General features: G+C 43.2%; 1 protein-coding gene across 1 annotated transcript in view; it reads left to right on the forward strand.

The window, feature by feature from the left end:
* Nucleotides 1-11259, forward strand: part of NUP188 (nucleoporin 188) — a 30090-nt gene extending 18831 nt beyond the window's left edge. The window contains exons 30-44 of the mRNA XM_069772147.1: nt 350-545; nt 1068-1145; nt 1503-1588; nt 2022-2167; nt 3298-3479; nt 4244-4444; nt 5131-5223; nt 5439-5597; nt 6355-6492; nt 7497-7571; nt 8306-8515; nt 9276-9407; nt 9549-9619; nt 10059-10188; nt 10403-11259. Of these exons, the coding sequence (XP_069628248.1) occupies nt 350-545; nt 1068-1145; nt 1503-1588; nt 2022-2167; nt 3298-3479; nt 4244-4444; nt 5131-5223; nt 5439-5597; nt 6355-6492; nt 7497-7571; nt 8306-8515; nt 9276-9407; nt 9549-9619; nt 10059-10188; nt 10403-10573 (2068 nt within the window). The 3' untranslated portion in view covers nt 10574-11259. The remainder of the gene's footprint in view (nt 1-349; nt 546-1067; nt 1146-1502; nt 1589-2021; nt 2168-3297; nt 3480-4243; nt 4445-5130; nt 5224-5438; nt 5598-6354; nt 6493-7496; nt 7572-8305; nt 8516-9275; nt 9408-9548; nt 9620-10058; nt 10189-10402) is intronic.
* Nucleotides 11260-12564: the final 1305 nt, after the last annotated feature.

Below are 12564 nucleotides of genomic sequence, written 5' to 3' on the forward strand. Positions count from 1 at the left end.
AAACTAAGTTAAGTACACCTACTATAGCGATTGTTGAATTAACATTTTAGTAGTTTTCTCCCACTCATTTTGTTTTCCTGAACATAACTGCCCTTTAATATGTTGAAAAGTCAGGGTTAACTAAAATCTCTGCTTAAAAAAAAAAAAAAAGAAACCCATAGATTTTCTTCAGGGATCATGTTTTTCCTTCACATTTGATGCAAAAAGTGGGATTCCCTGCACAGGTCTAATATGTGGAATAACCTTCACTTGCAAGCTGTGTCCTTGGCTTTCCTACCTGAATCTCAGAAGAAGTATATTTTCTGACCAAAGAATAAATGAAGATAACTTCTCCTCTTGATTTGGTCAGGGGCTCACTGGATCAGTCCCTGAAAGACACGCTGAAGAATTTCTCCACCAAAAAGCGCTTTGCTTATTGGTCAGAATATGTGAAGTTACTGGCATATCATGTGGCAGAGACAGAAGGTAGCAGCTGTGCCTCCGTGACAGAATATCAAATGCTCATCTCAGCCTGGCGGATGCTGCTGATAATCTCTACTAGCCATGTAAGAGCTACCTTTCATCTTTCATGATAACTTGAAATTAACATTTTGAATAATACAATGTCAACTTCTTAGGGCCACCTAAGTTATAATGAAGAATTCACTGGGGTTTTTTTTTCAATTTTATTGTATATATGCTTACAACACAACTTGGCACGAGCATGGTACCAGAGGTTAGAGTAGGTGGTGTTTTGCTGTTTGATCAAAATGAGCATATTGTCTGTCTGAGCAGAGGAGGAAGGTAGTAAATAATTTTTATAGCAATTCTAAGTAATTCTGTAATCCTGAAGAGATTTTGCTGAATCAAATGAGGCCGGGATGCACCATTAGGGAAATTAGTCATTGCTGACTTCTTGACAACTGTTATGTAATACTTCAGTGATTTCTGTAAAACTGCATCATGCAGCAGCTATAAAATTTGGTGAATTCTTAAAGTTACAAATTAAAACAGTAGACTGATGTTAGACTGCTAAAAAGGTGCATCTTTTGTTGTGCTTGATTGATCTCTGTCTTTGTGGATCTTAGGCGGATATAATGCATCTGACTGATTCTGCAGTTCATCAGCAATTGTTTCTGGATGTGCTAAATGGGACCAAGGTTTTGGTAGGTGGTGCTTCCTGTCAGTTCTTTAATTTCCCAATTGCTCATCTTTGTACTATGAGGAGTTCTGTTTCTGTAGCTGCTTGCCATCATATGTTTTTTTAGATCCTGTGAAATTGGGCTGAAACAAAGTCTCTCTCCCCGAATTGATGAGCTGTTTATAAATCTTTATTTTGTATGTGTCATTCTTGTAATCACTGAGTGACCCTGCAGAGGGTCCTGACTCTGATTGCCTTGATGCTGCTAGCTGCTGAAGAACAAACCTGGTCATTTGGTGGTGGTGGTGCTTGGGCTGAGGATTTCTTAAGCGTTCTTACATGTGACTATTGCAACTGTAACTCTTGCAGTATTTCTTCTTAGCTCCTAGTTCCCATGTCAGTATCCTGTCTGCAGCTGGGGTCTATGCTATGTACCCTTCTTCTGATCCTGCTCAAACAGTGGAAGAGGTGGGTATTTTGTTTGGATGATTATTAATCACTGCTAAATATAATAACTTGGGAGATTATGTTTAAGTGTTTTGCTCCAGTGAGATTCCCTTAGTGATTTGGGGAGGAAACTGAAGCCTTACCACAGAATTCTCTTTTGGGATGGCAAATGTCTGTAGGTTGTTGCTGAAATTTCTTGTAGCAATACATTTATGGTTTGGCTTCCTGTTTCCTGGTGAAAAGTGTATCAAAAAAGCTTTTGTGATAGTCAGTCCTGCATTCTCACTGTACTGTGGAATGTCTTTAGTGAGATCCAGGTGGTGACTTAAACTTCACTTAGAAGCACTGTTTTTATTTGTGTGGATCATACAACTTATGATCCACACAGCTCAGTCAAGCCAATATATTTGAGGGATCTTGTCTAATCTGAAGAGCTCTCCCTTTTTGTTGTCAGCGAGTTGGGTTCTGTGGATAAAATCATAAACTCCTTGACGCAGATTCTGGAGGGAGTACTACAGGCAGATCAGCAGATGATGGAGAAAACCAAAGCCAAAGTGTTCTCAGCTCTTATCACTGTTCTGCAAATGCAGGAGATGAAAGGTGAGGTGGTGTATGTACAAGTGTCAAGAGCAGGGCTGCCATGGCTGAATGTACTCTAACACTCTAGCGTTTCCAAGATAAAAATGTGTATGGTGTTAGTAGTAGTACAGCATGCTGAAATAGTCACCAACCTGTGGGACTTTTCTGCTTTTTTCTTACTTGTTTTAGCTAGTTTTAGAAAGAGAAGAGGTTTATCGTTCACACTATGTGTATGTCTTCCGTTCTCTTGTCTTTCCCCAACAATAACTTATGTGTTTGATCAATTTGATAGAGACAAAATAGGGTTCCTATGTATTTTTGAAAATAACTCAGCAGGTGTGGGAGGGACACCCTAGTAATGCCATCTCACAGAGTGACTATAGAGCTTAGATTCTGACATGGATTTCTAGTTAGAGATAACAAAAGACCCAAACACAAGAAAGTCTTCTGTGGATACATCTTGTTACAAACTAGAGAAACTAGTCTGGTCATTACTCCTGTCACTTGTGGGGCATCTTACATTGCAGTAGTGCTTGAAGACCCTCAGTGGAATCTGGGCAGTATTTCTCTGTACAACACCTACAGAGGCAACTGTGGTGTTGAGCAGTGTATCAGCTTACCTTTCTGTGTATTCCTTGTCCCACTGCTTGGGCTCTGCAAGCTTTACTGTGGAATTTGAGTTTCCAGTCATGCTGGTAAAGGGAGTGAAATTTAGGTAGTGCAATTTATTATAATGGTTTTGATAAGAATGTAGTATTATATGGACTCACAGAACATAGACTGCACCCAATCTACATGGGCCAGTACTAGCAATCTGGAAATGGGTAGGAAATGCTGTAGTGAGCAGTTATGGAATAATCTGTCCATAGTAGTGCTTGATTTGTGCTTTGAGATGTCATGAATTTATGAGACTTCTTGGTAAAACTACATGTTTTTGTTATCCAGATGTCCCTCTAATCCCTTATTATATCCTCCTAGACTTAGTCATCTAACTTAGTCACAGTTCCTCACATTCCATTTTGTATGTTTTGAAATGAAAACAGAATAAATACTAACTCCAAGAAATGTGGCCCAGTGATGTTATCAGTTAAGCTAGAAATCTAAGTACAAGGATTGTGTGTTAACTGTTGTCTATTCTGTGTGTATCACAGTGAATGAGATCCCACAGTACTCCCAGCTGGTGTTGAGTGTGTGTGGAACACTCCAAGATGAGGTCATTGCACTCTTTGACCAGACTCGACACAGCCTGACCTTGGGAGATGCTACAGATGACAAGGACAGTATGGAAACAGATGATGCCTCCCGAGTTAAACACAAAGACCAGCGAGATGGGGTAAAGGACCTGTACATCTGCTTTGCAGCCATGTTTCTTCTCTCTAGACAAAAGTTCCATGTATGCTTGGAACAACTGTCCCTTGCAGCCTGCTGCCTTCAAAAGAAGTTTTGGCAGTTTCTATTTCAGTATTACTCCATGTCTTTTTGGCGTACGTCGGTCTGGGAAATTGGCTGTTGCTGCCTCTCTTTCAGATCTGTTCTAAAAATGTTGTGACAATTGCTAATACAGCCAGGAAGTGTGCAGAGTGTAATGTGAGGGATACCAGGTGCCTTAGTTTATGATTCTGAGAATGACTGAACTTTAGGTTGTGTTAGTAAATGCTGCGACTGAATTAAGCGCTCAAGCTCTCTGTCCAAGATTCCGTTTATTTCACAAAAGGATCAAACTTATATATGTTTCAACAAAGATCTAGAAAGAACTAACGGCATACAGCCTATACTACTAACACAGCAGCGCATATCTGGCTCAGCTGGAATGTTTGCCAGTCCTCAGAACAGTTAAAAGATAAAAACATTCCATGCACATACTTGTGACTGTCTTCAGCCACATCTTCCCAGGCCTACACAAGGCTATCCTCCAACCTGACCTTGTAAAACTAGTTCTTCAAGGGCTTGGCAAACATGCAGCACAACAAATTCTAACGGTCACTCTTGAAAACAAATGCCAGGTGTTCCGAGCTGCTCCCACAAGTAAATGCTTTCAAGATTTTCTTGCTACCCATGTCAAGCCTATACCTTGTTCTCATTTCCTTGTCACTGCAGGTGTGTGTTCTGGGTCTGCATCTGGCTAAAGAGCTCTGTGAAGCTGATGAAGATGGAGACTACTGGCTACAGGTTACTAGGAAAGTCCCTGTACTTCCTACTATCTTTGCTGCATTGGAGATCAGTCTGAGAGTTAAACAAAACCTTCACTTCACAGAGGCCTCATTACATTTACTTCTGACCTTAGCAAGGACTCAACAGGTGAGAGATGCAGCGAATTGAAACCATATAACTATACATTTTTAATAGGAACTGTATATCTCATTATTCTGTCTGCAATGCAGCTGAATAATGATCTGTAGATAGAGGGGTTTTTTTAGAGGCTGGCAAGCACTAGGTCCTGTATGTATGCCTGCTTAGTTTGCCTTGTTCTTCTTGATACTGGGATGTCTTGGATGGAAGAGCTGAGCCAGCCAGAGCAGACCTGTAATTTAGAGCAGGCACTTTTCACTGAATGTATTCTTCTGCAATGCAAATTATCCCCCTGCCCCGAGTTAAAATGGCATTAAGTGTGGGAACCTGCTTTCTGATTAGTTGCAATGAAGCATTATTTATCTGTCTATCACAAATTCAACTTGCGTGGGGCTTTAGGTGAAAGCAAGGTCATTCCAAAGCCAATTCTTTTCAAAGATTATGTATGTACCAAACCAGGTGATGTCGAAATGGGATTCATAGTACAGTTATGCAGGTTAGATTTTACTGGAATAACAGTATTGCTTTTCTTGATACTGAATTTTTAACAGCATAGAATTATGTGTAGATGAAAGTTCTCTAAAAGGGTGTTGACAGTGCGAAGGACAGAAATATCTAATGCAAAATAATCTCTTTAGTCTCAGAGAGCAGACACATATGCAAATTTTAACAGTAGTTTGTTCTGTGTCTTTTAGGGAGCAGCAGCAGTGGCTGGAGCTGGTGTCACACAGAGTGTCTGCCTGCCCCTCTTGAGTGTGTATCAGCTCAGCACTAATGGAGCCATTCAGGTGGGTGCTGCTTCCTTTTGGGTGGGAATGCACCATGAGAGCTTGCCATGCCCTGCCTTGCGGGCTGTGGTTGGAGTAGAGTCCTCCCAATCTGGGAGGACAGCTGCCACCCCTACACACTGGAGACTTCCAAAATGGTGTGGAGGGTTTGTGATATGTGCCATACTGGGCAGCAGTGTAAATAAGTCATTTATTTTTGTATCTGATTTGTTCAGACATCTGCTTCATCTCGAAAGTCTCTGGATGCCCCCTCTTGGCCTGGGGTCTATCGTCTCTCCATGTCACTGATGGAACGCCTTCTTAAAACACTTAGATACAACTTTCTGACGGAAGCACTGGACTTTGTCGGTGTCCATCAAGAGAGAATTCTTCAGGTATCACATACTTCCTCTGTGATCGTTCGCTTGGTTTCTGTGTTGCAATAGCAGTGGAAAAATGTCAGTGCAGAAGCATTGAAAAGAAGCTCCTGCCTCAGAAAGATTTACAGTGGAAATAATTCAATAGTGGGAGAAGGAGAATAGAACATAACAAGCCATGCGGTCAGGCAGGGATGATTGTTATGATATTTGTTAGAGCTGGGCAGTCACCATCTGTTCATCCTGTTCACTCTTGGGGTTATAACTTTGCTACAGGTGTTTAATATGCCTACTCAACACAGTAGCAGAAGTGGGAGTCTAGTGGGAACTCACTTTGTGGCTGTCTGCTCTGGAAAGAAAAGTATGAGAGCTGTTCTTGGAGGTGGCTTCAGCTCAGCCTTGCTCAAATAATGAAGGTGCTGTGGTCAGGGTTCAACTGCTGTTTGGGTCAGCAGGCTCTCATGTCCTGCAATACTGAAATACCTGTACTGGCTGGACTGTGTCAGTGCAGACGTGCTGAAGAGTCATTGGTACATAGGTGCTGAATTACCTGTTTATAAGCATGCTCCCTAGACAAATAGCTGTCTTCTCCTATGGCAACACAGTTCATGAAACGCATTGACCTCTGACTAAGAAATACAAAGTTCTCTGAGTCTAACCCATGTGCTGTGTGGCTACTTTCGTGAATGCATTTCAGCTTTTTCTTCTAGAGGAGGGAGCGGGATTTTTGTGATTTGCCTGTCATTGCCCTGATTTACTTCTCTCTCCTTTCCAGTGCCTGAATGCAGTACGGACAGTACAGAGCTTGGCCTGTCTGGAAGAGGCCGATCACACTGTTGGCTTCATTCTTCAGCTCTCAAATTTCACAAAGGAGTGGCATTTCCACCTGCCACAGCTTATGAGGGACATGCAGGTAGGCATCAGGATATTGCTGTAGGTAATACATTGCCTTGGAGTGCAGGGATTTGGATGTGTTAAGATCACAAATGGCACTATATCATCTTTTATTACTGCTCTTTTAAGGGGAACTACTGCTGAGGTAATTTAGATGTCTATTCTGTCAGTACCTTGTCGGAATTGAGTGAGGAAAGATAACTGTTGGGAACAGAGAGATGATAGCTGGGAAAAATAACTTGGGGAATTCAATGTCTTACTCTCAGTTCTGAATGCCAGGTGACTGAGAAAATACTGGGAATTCAAGAGACTGCATTGATCCTTTATGATCAGTGTTCTGTTTAACTGGATTTTCTAGCTTCCGCCAATGGTAGTAAATAGATGGGTGTCATGGTTTAACCCCAGCCCACAACTAAGCACCACGCAGCTGCTCACTCACTTCCCACCCACCCAGTGGGATGGGGGAGAGAATTGGTGGGAAAAAAAGTAAAACTAGTGGGTTGAGATAAGAACAGTTTAATAGAACAGAAAGGAAGAAAATAATAATGATAATCATAACAATAATAAAATGACAATAATAAAAGAATTGGAATATACAAAACAAGTGATGCACAATGCAATTGCTCACCACTCACCAACAGATGACCAGTTAGTTCCCGAGCAGCAATCTGCACCCCAGGCCAACTCCCCCCAGTTTATATACTGGGCATGACATCACATGGTATGGAATACCCCTTTGGTCAGTTTGGGTCAGCTGTCCTGGCTGTGTCCCCTCCCAGCTTCTTGTGCCCTTCCAGCCTTCTTGCTGGCTGGGCATGAGAAGCTGAAAAATCCTTGACTTAGTCTAAACATTACTTAGCAACAACTGAAAACATCAGTGTGTAATCAACATTCTTCTCATACTGAACCCAAAACATAGCACTATACCAGCTACTAGGAAGACAATTAACTCTATGCCAGCTAAAACCAGGACAATGGGTTTTGAGCTTTTAAGAGATTTCTCCCTCACCTTATTTATTTCAGGTGAATCTGTGTTACCTGTGTCAGGCCTGTACCTCCCTCCTGCACAGCCGCAAAATGCTCCAGCACTACCTGCAGGTGAGGATGAGGACTGTAAGCTAAACTGTAAGTTAGGAGTGTTGCATGCCCATGCTCCCTGTTAAAAGGCAAATATTATTCAATATCCAGGCTCTTGGATATTGAACTGATTGTCAGTAATCTTAGTGATGACTAATGACAATTATCAATAGTTAGGATTTGCATTTCTCCACAGGAAAAAAAAAAAAAAAATATGCAAAGAGTAGTCAGGACTCTAAAAACTCTGGACTGTGTAAAGCCAGTCCTAGAGAAAGAGCAGTGTTTGAAAGATGTCGTTATTTTATAGCTGCCTACACTGCAGCAAGAAGGCTGCATTGCTGTGGTACTCTGTAGTGCCATTAATTAAGCCACTGTTGATCTTGTGTCCTTGATCTGATTTAATTTGTTCAAGAGAGATAGCTCTTGTTCATGGGGAATCCTTAGATTCATGAGGCAGAGATGATGCATTGCTACTGATGCGTTATTTCAGCATGGCTAAGGCTCAGTGTGTTGATTAGAGATTCTTTTTTCTGGAATATGGAATCTAAATAGCCTCCACAGCTGCCTCCCTGCAATGCAGTGCCTCCCCCGGTATACACTAAGTGTAGATTCTCGTGCTTCTAGCAGGTGACAGACTTTGGGTCCCTTATTTCCTCATTCCTTTTGTTCATAGCATTTTTTTCCCCTCAAAGTATTTGTCTTCGTGCAAAATAATCATACCTGTATTCAAGATTTTCTTTTTTCTTTCTCCACAGACAAAAAATGGTGATTCCCTTCCATCAAGTGTGACTCCACGAGTGCAGCGTAATCCCCAAGCCTCCTCCAAACATCCCAGTCCTGAGTCAGAGGCAGCAGAGCAGAAAGCACTGCTTACAGTGCAGTACAGCCTCTTGAAAATCCTCAGCAAATCTCTTGCCGCCCTGCGCCATTTCACCCCTGATGTCTGCCAGATCCTGCTTGATCAGGTAGAGAGAGAGGAGAGACGCTGCTTTCTGAAGGGGGGCAGTTTCCAGCATTTCAAGTGATGTTCTGGGTCTGTGTAGTGAGGCACAGTCTGTCCTGCTTGAGACAGTGACCCCACCATACATCTGCCTGCTGTTTTGCTGCGCAAAGCAGGAAGGCAGGACACAAGGAATTCCCCTTAAGAATCAAGCACTGATGAGTGTGAAAGGAAGGCTTGGCTGAGCTTGTGTGTGATCTGCACAACGCTGTGTATGTGTAAACTTACTCAAGCAGACTAATAACCCAGCTAGGTTTGTATCCTCAGTATGCCACTCTTCAGAAGAGACATCTGTGTCAGTGTGACCTAGTGGCTGGTCTTCAAGTTCAGAAAAGGAAGGTTTAATTCTTGATTCTGGCAGTGTTCTGTTGCTAACTTTTGGATAGTTAACTTCCTTCTCCTGTGCCTCTAGGTACATATGCCTGGGTGTTTGAAAAATACCTGGAAACAGTCATTACTTTAGCTTGCCACTTGGTGGCAAGCTGTACAGCTTGGGAGTTGGAGAACGTTCATTCATGTGAGGAGAGCCATATAGTCTGATTGTGGAGTGCTGTACAGAATGCTCTCTACTGCTCCATCTGTATACTTGAGATTTGGGAAATTATCTCAGTGCTTCTAGTTCTCTATACAAAAAGTGTGATACAGGGACTAGGTATTCCTGTTATTATGACAATAACATACTCATGGCCTCGGGGTCACTCACTCCTTTTTCTGTTTCTCCACAGTCACTGGACCTTGCTGAGTACAATGTGCTCTTCGTTTTGAGTTTCACCACACCAGCCTTTGATTCAGATGTCGCACCTTCCTTTGGGACCCTCCTTGCCACAGTCAATGTGGCCCTTAACATGTTGGGAGAGGTACTAGCTATTTCTCTGTTTGGGAGAGCACAACAGTTGCAGTGATCTCAGAGCACTCATTCAACTGATATTTTGATGAGTGGGAGTATTTCCTCTTTGTATCTCCTGTCTCTCATGCCTGTCTTTTTTTCCCCGTCTCAGCTGGATAAGAAGAAGGAACCTTTCCCTCAGGCAGCAGGGCTGAATATGCAAGAGGGAACCAAAACCCTCAAGTAAGTTTCTAGCTGTTTGCTTTAGTCATGGCCAAGGAGCAGAACCTAATGCTCCTCAGATCAGAACTGAGGTTTACAGGCATTTGTGTCGCTTCAGAGCTGCTCGCTCTGAATCCAGGGAGCTGAGATAGCCCATCAGAAGCTCTCCAAAGCAAGCAGGGATTTTTTGCGGAGGGTGTATGAAGCTATCCCATCCTAAGATGCAGTGTAGATAGTTGGATGCTTATTTATCAGTACATTTAAATCAGACTTCCGTGACAGCCAACAGGAGTTTCTACTCTGCAGACCATAGCTTTTGGGTATCACTGAGCAGAATGTGAACAGTAACAGTGTTCCCTTGTATGTACCCTGTTTGTGAAGTCTTTCTAAGAGTATTTAACCTTGAAACTAGAGTGTGCTGACCTTTTTGGCTCCTGCTGATGTGTTTTAATTTGCACAGGTCTCTGCTTATGTTTACAATGGAAAACTGTTTCTACCTGCTCATCTCCCAGGCTGTTCGGTACTTGAGAGACCCAGCTGTGCATCCCCGTGATAAGCAGCGGATGAAACAGGAGCTCAGCTCTGAGCTGGTAAGCAGCTTGTACCATCCTTCCTGCTGTTCAGTGTAAATGTGTCTTGTGGGAGAAGGTCATTTGTCTTTGGCTGCCCAGCATGAGTCAACAGCCTTAAGCATCTTGGGCTGCACATACTGGTGCCTGTTCCTCTGCCACCAGCACCTTGTTTGGGGAGGGAGAGGGGCATGTGTTTGAAAGAAGCTAACTTGTTACGTGCTTCTGATTTCAGAGTACACTGCTCTCCAGCCTGTCTCGTTACTTCCGCCGTGGTGGTCCCTCCTCACCTGCCAGCGGGGTTCTTCCCTCTCCCCAAGGAAAGTCTGCCTCCAAGCTGGGTCCCGAGGGGCAGGAGCCTTTGTTTCAGCTTGTGCAGGCCTTTGTCCGGCACGTGCAGAGATAGATTCTATCCTGCCCCTGCCTCCCTTTTCAGGACGTGCACCAGAATGATTCATGTCCACCGCAGAAGGCATCACCTTTGGCAGAGCTTGTAACAAGGACTTGGAAAGGGAGGGAGGACTGGTGTGGGCAGTGGTGTAAACCGAGCTGTAACATCAGCAGGGAGATCCCGTTGAACTCTTGCAACCAAGTAGCAGAGTGAATGTAAGGAGAGCAGCTCTTTGGTGATCAGCCTACATCCACAGGCTGCTCGCTCCATCTGCTAGAGCATCCTGGCTGGCTACAAGTGCTGAACAGTCAAAACCTTTATTTTTGTAGCTTGTACCTCAGCTGGGGAAGCTGTGGCTGGATGGAGAGAGGAGACAAACTTTCTGCTGGGCATTAACTCTGCTCGTAACACAAGGTGCAATCTGCCTCTCCCTCACAGTCAGAGTCCAGTTAAGGCACAACCACGGGATCAGCCAGCAATTCAGAGACCATCTTTCTACTGCTATTTTTGTACTGAATGGTTCAAGGCAAGATGGTGTATGTGTGCTCACGCCTTCCCTTCACCCTGCAGTCTGTGTGTTGTGTGTGTTTCTGAAGAGCAAGGCCTCACTCAAGGTTTTTAAGTCAAAATTCCATCGCTCCAGTCTTGCAGTTTTTTGTAACTGTGCCCTATTTATACTGATATTAAAACCTTTATAGGCAGCAGCTGGGTTCATGGTTTTGCATTGGACATAGCAGCCTGCAGCACCAATTCTGCATCTTCTGTGTAGTAGTTCTGCTGCGTCAACTGGGCTGACGTCCCAGCTAACAGTGATGTGAGTTGTGGCTTGTGAGTGACAATCCAGATACCATTTGAAGTGATTATAATGAAAGGTTGATTTCCCTCAGCTTTCCCACACCCACTCCCTTTCTCTTACTCTCAATGTTGGGGAACTTGTAGGAGGTTTTAAATGAGCATCACTATAAAATACTCCTCAGGAATGATTCTTCTGCACATGATGGTGTGGACCACGTGCACAGATTACTCTCTGCACAGGTCCAAGCTGCTACTCTGCCTGTTGCAGCAGTAGGGGAGGGCACTGGTTCAAGCCAGAAGACACCATCTACAGTGAAGTTGCATTGTGCTGTTCTAGTGCTCTCAAGCAGATCAACAAACTTTAAGGTTCTAAGACTCAATGTGTGATGGAGACAGTAAGAGAAGGTCAGTGATTATTGCTTAAAATAAAGCCTGAAATCTAGACAGACTTTTCTAAGCTAAGAAATCAAATTTCAGTGTAGCTGTGAGCTAGTAACCTACCAATTCTTTCCTAAAGAGACACTTGATTGCTTTACCAGTCAGAACCTTTTTAATCTCAATGGTTTTAAGAGACTAGAGCAAGAAAATTAGATTATCTTGCTTTGAGGTTGTTTGTTTTTTTTTCTTTTCGTTGTAAGCTTAAGTGATGGTGATATTCTAGCACACTTGGTTGATGTAGTTTTACTTGCCCTAGAGGCTTTGGAGAGATTTGAACTAGCTGGCTGGAGCAAAGTGGTCTTCAAATAGAAGGGAGAACCTTCCAAAAACTGAGGTGAGCTGTTCTGGCAGTGAGGGAGGTGGTGTGGCAGCCCTAAGCCTGATCGTGTTCAGCTGGGGTTACCTGTAACGGTTAGCACTTTCTGCCACAGGGCAACTATGAGTGCGAACATGGAGATTTGAAGGTGAAGCACTGTGCAGAGAAGATAGCAAACTGGTGACAGGTAGCTATGGGGAGTGGAAGTAAAGCCAGAATCCAGTACATCTAAGCAAGTTCAGTAGTGCTTAGGGCTGTTATTTGAAAGCTCTAGTAGGTATCTTTCCTTTTATTACAGCTTTTGAAGTTACCCACAGTGTGCTAATCACTTTGTGTTCAACAAGAATGCACAGAATGAGAATTTAGGGAGAAGTAATACATTCTTTTAGATATTTACTCAAGCATGAGAGTGAGAGTTTATGTGCCAGGCAGGAGTCCTTGGTACCAGATAGCAAAG

The sequence above is a fragment of the Haliaeetus albicilla genome, chromosome 26 (genome assembly GCF_947461875.1).
Source record: "Haliaeetus albicilla chromosome 26, bHalAlb1.1, whole genome shotgun sequence".
Classification (NCBI taxonomy): Eukaryota; Metazoa; Chordata; class Aves; order Accipitriformes; family Accipitridae; genus Haliaeetus; species Haliaeetus albicilla.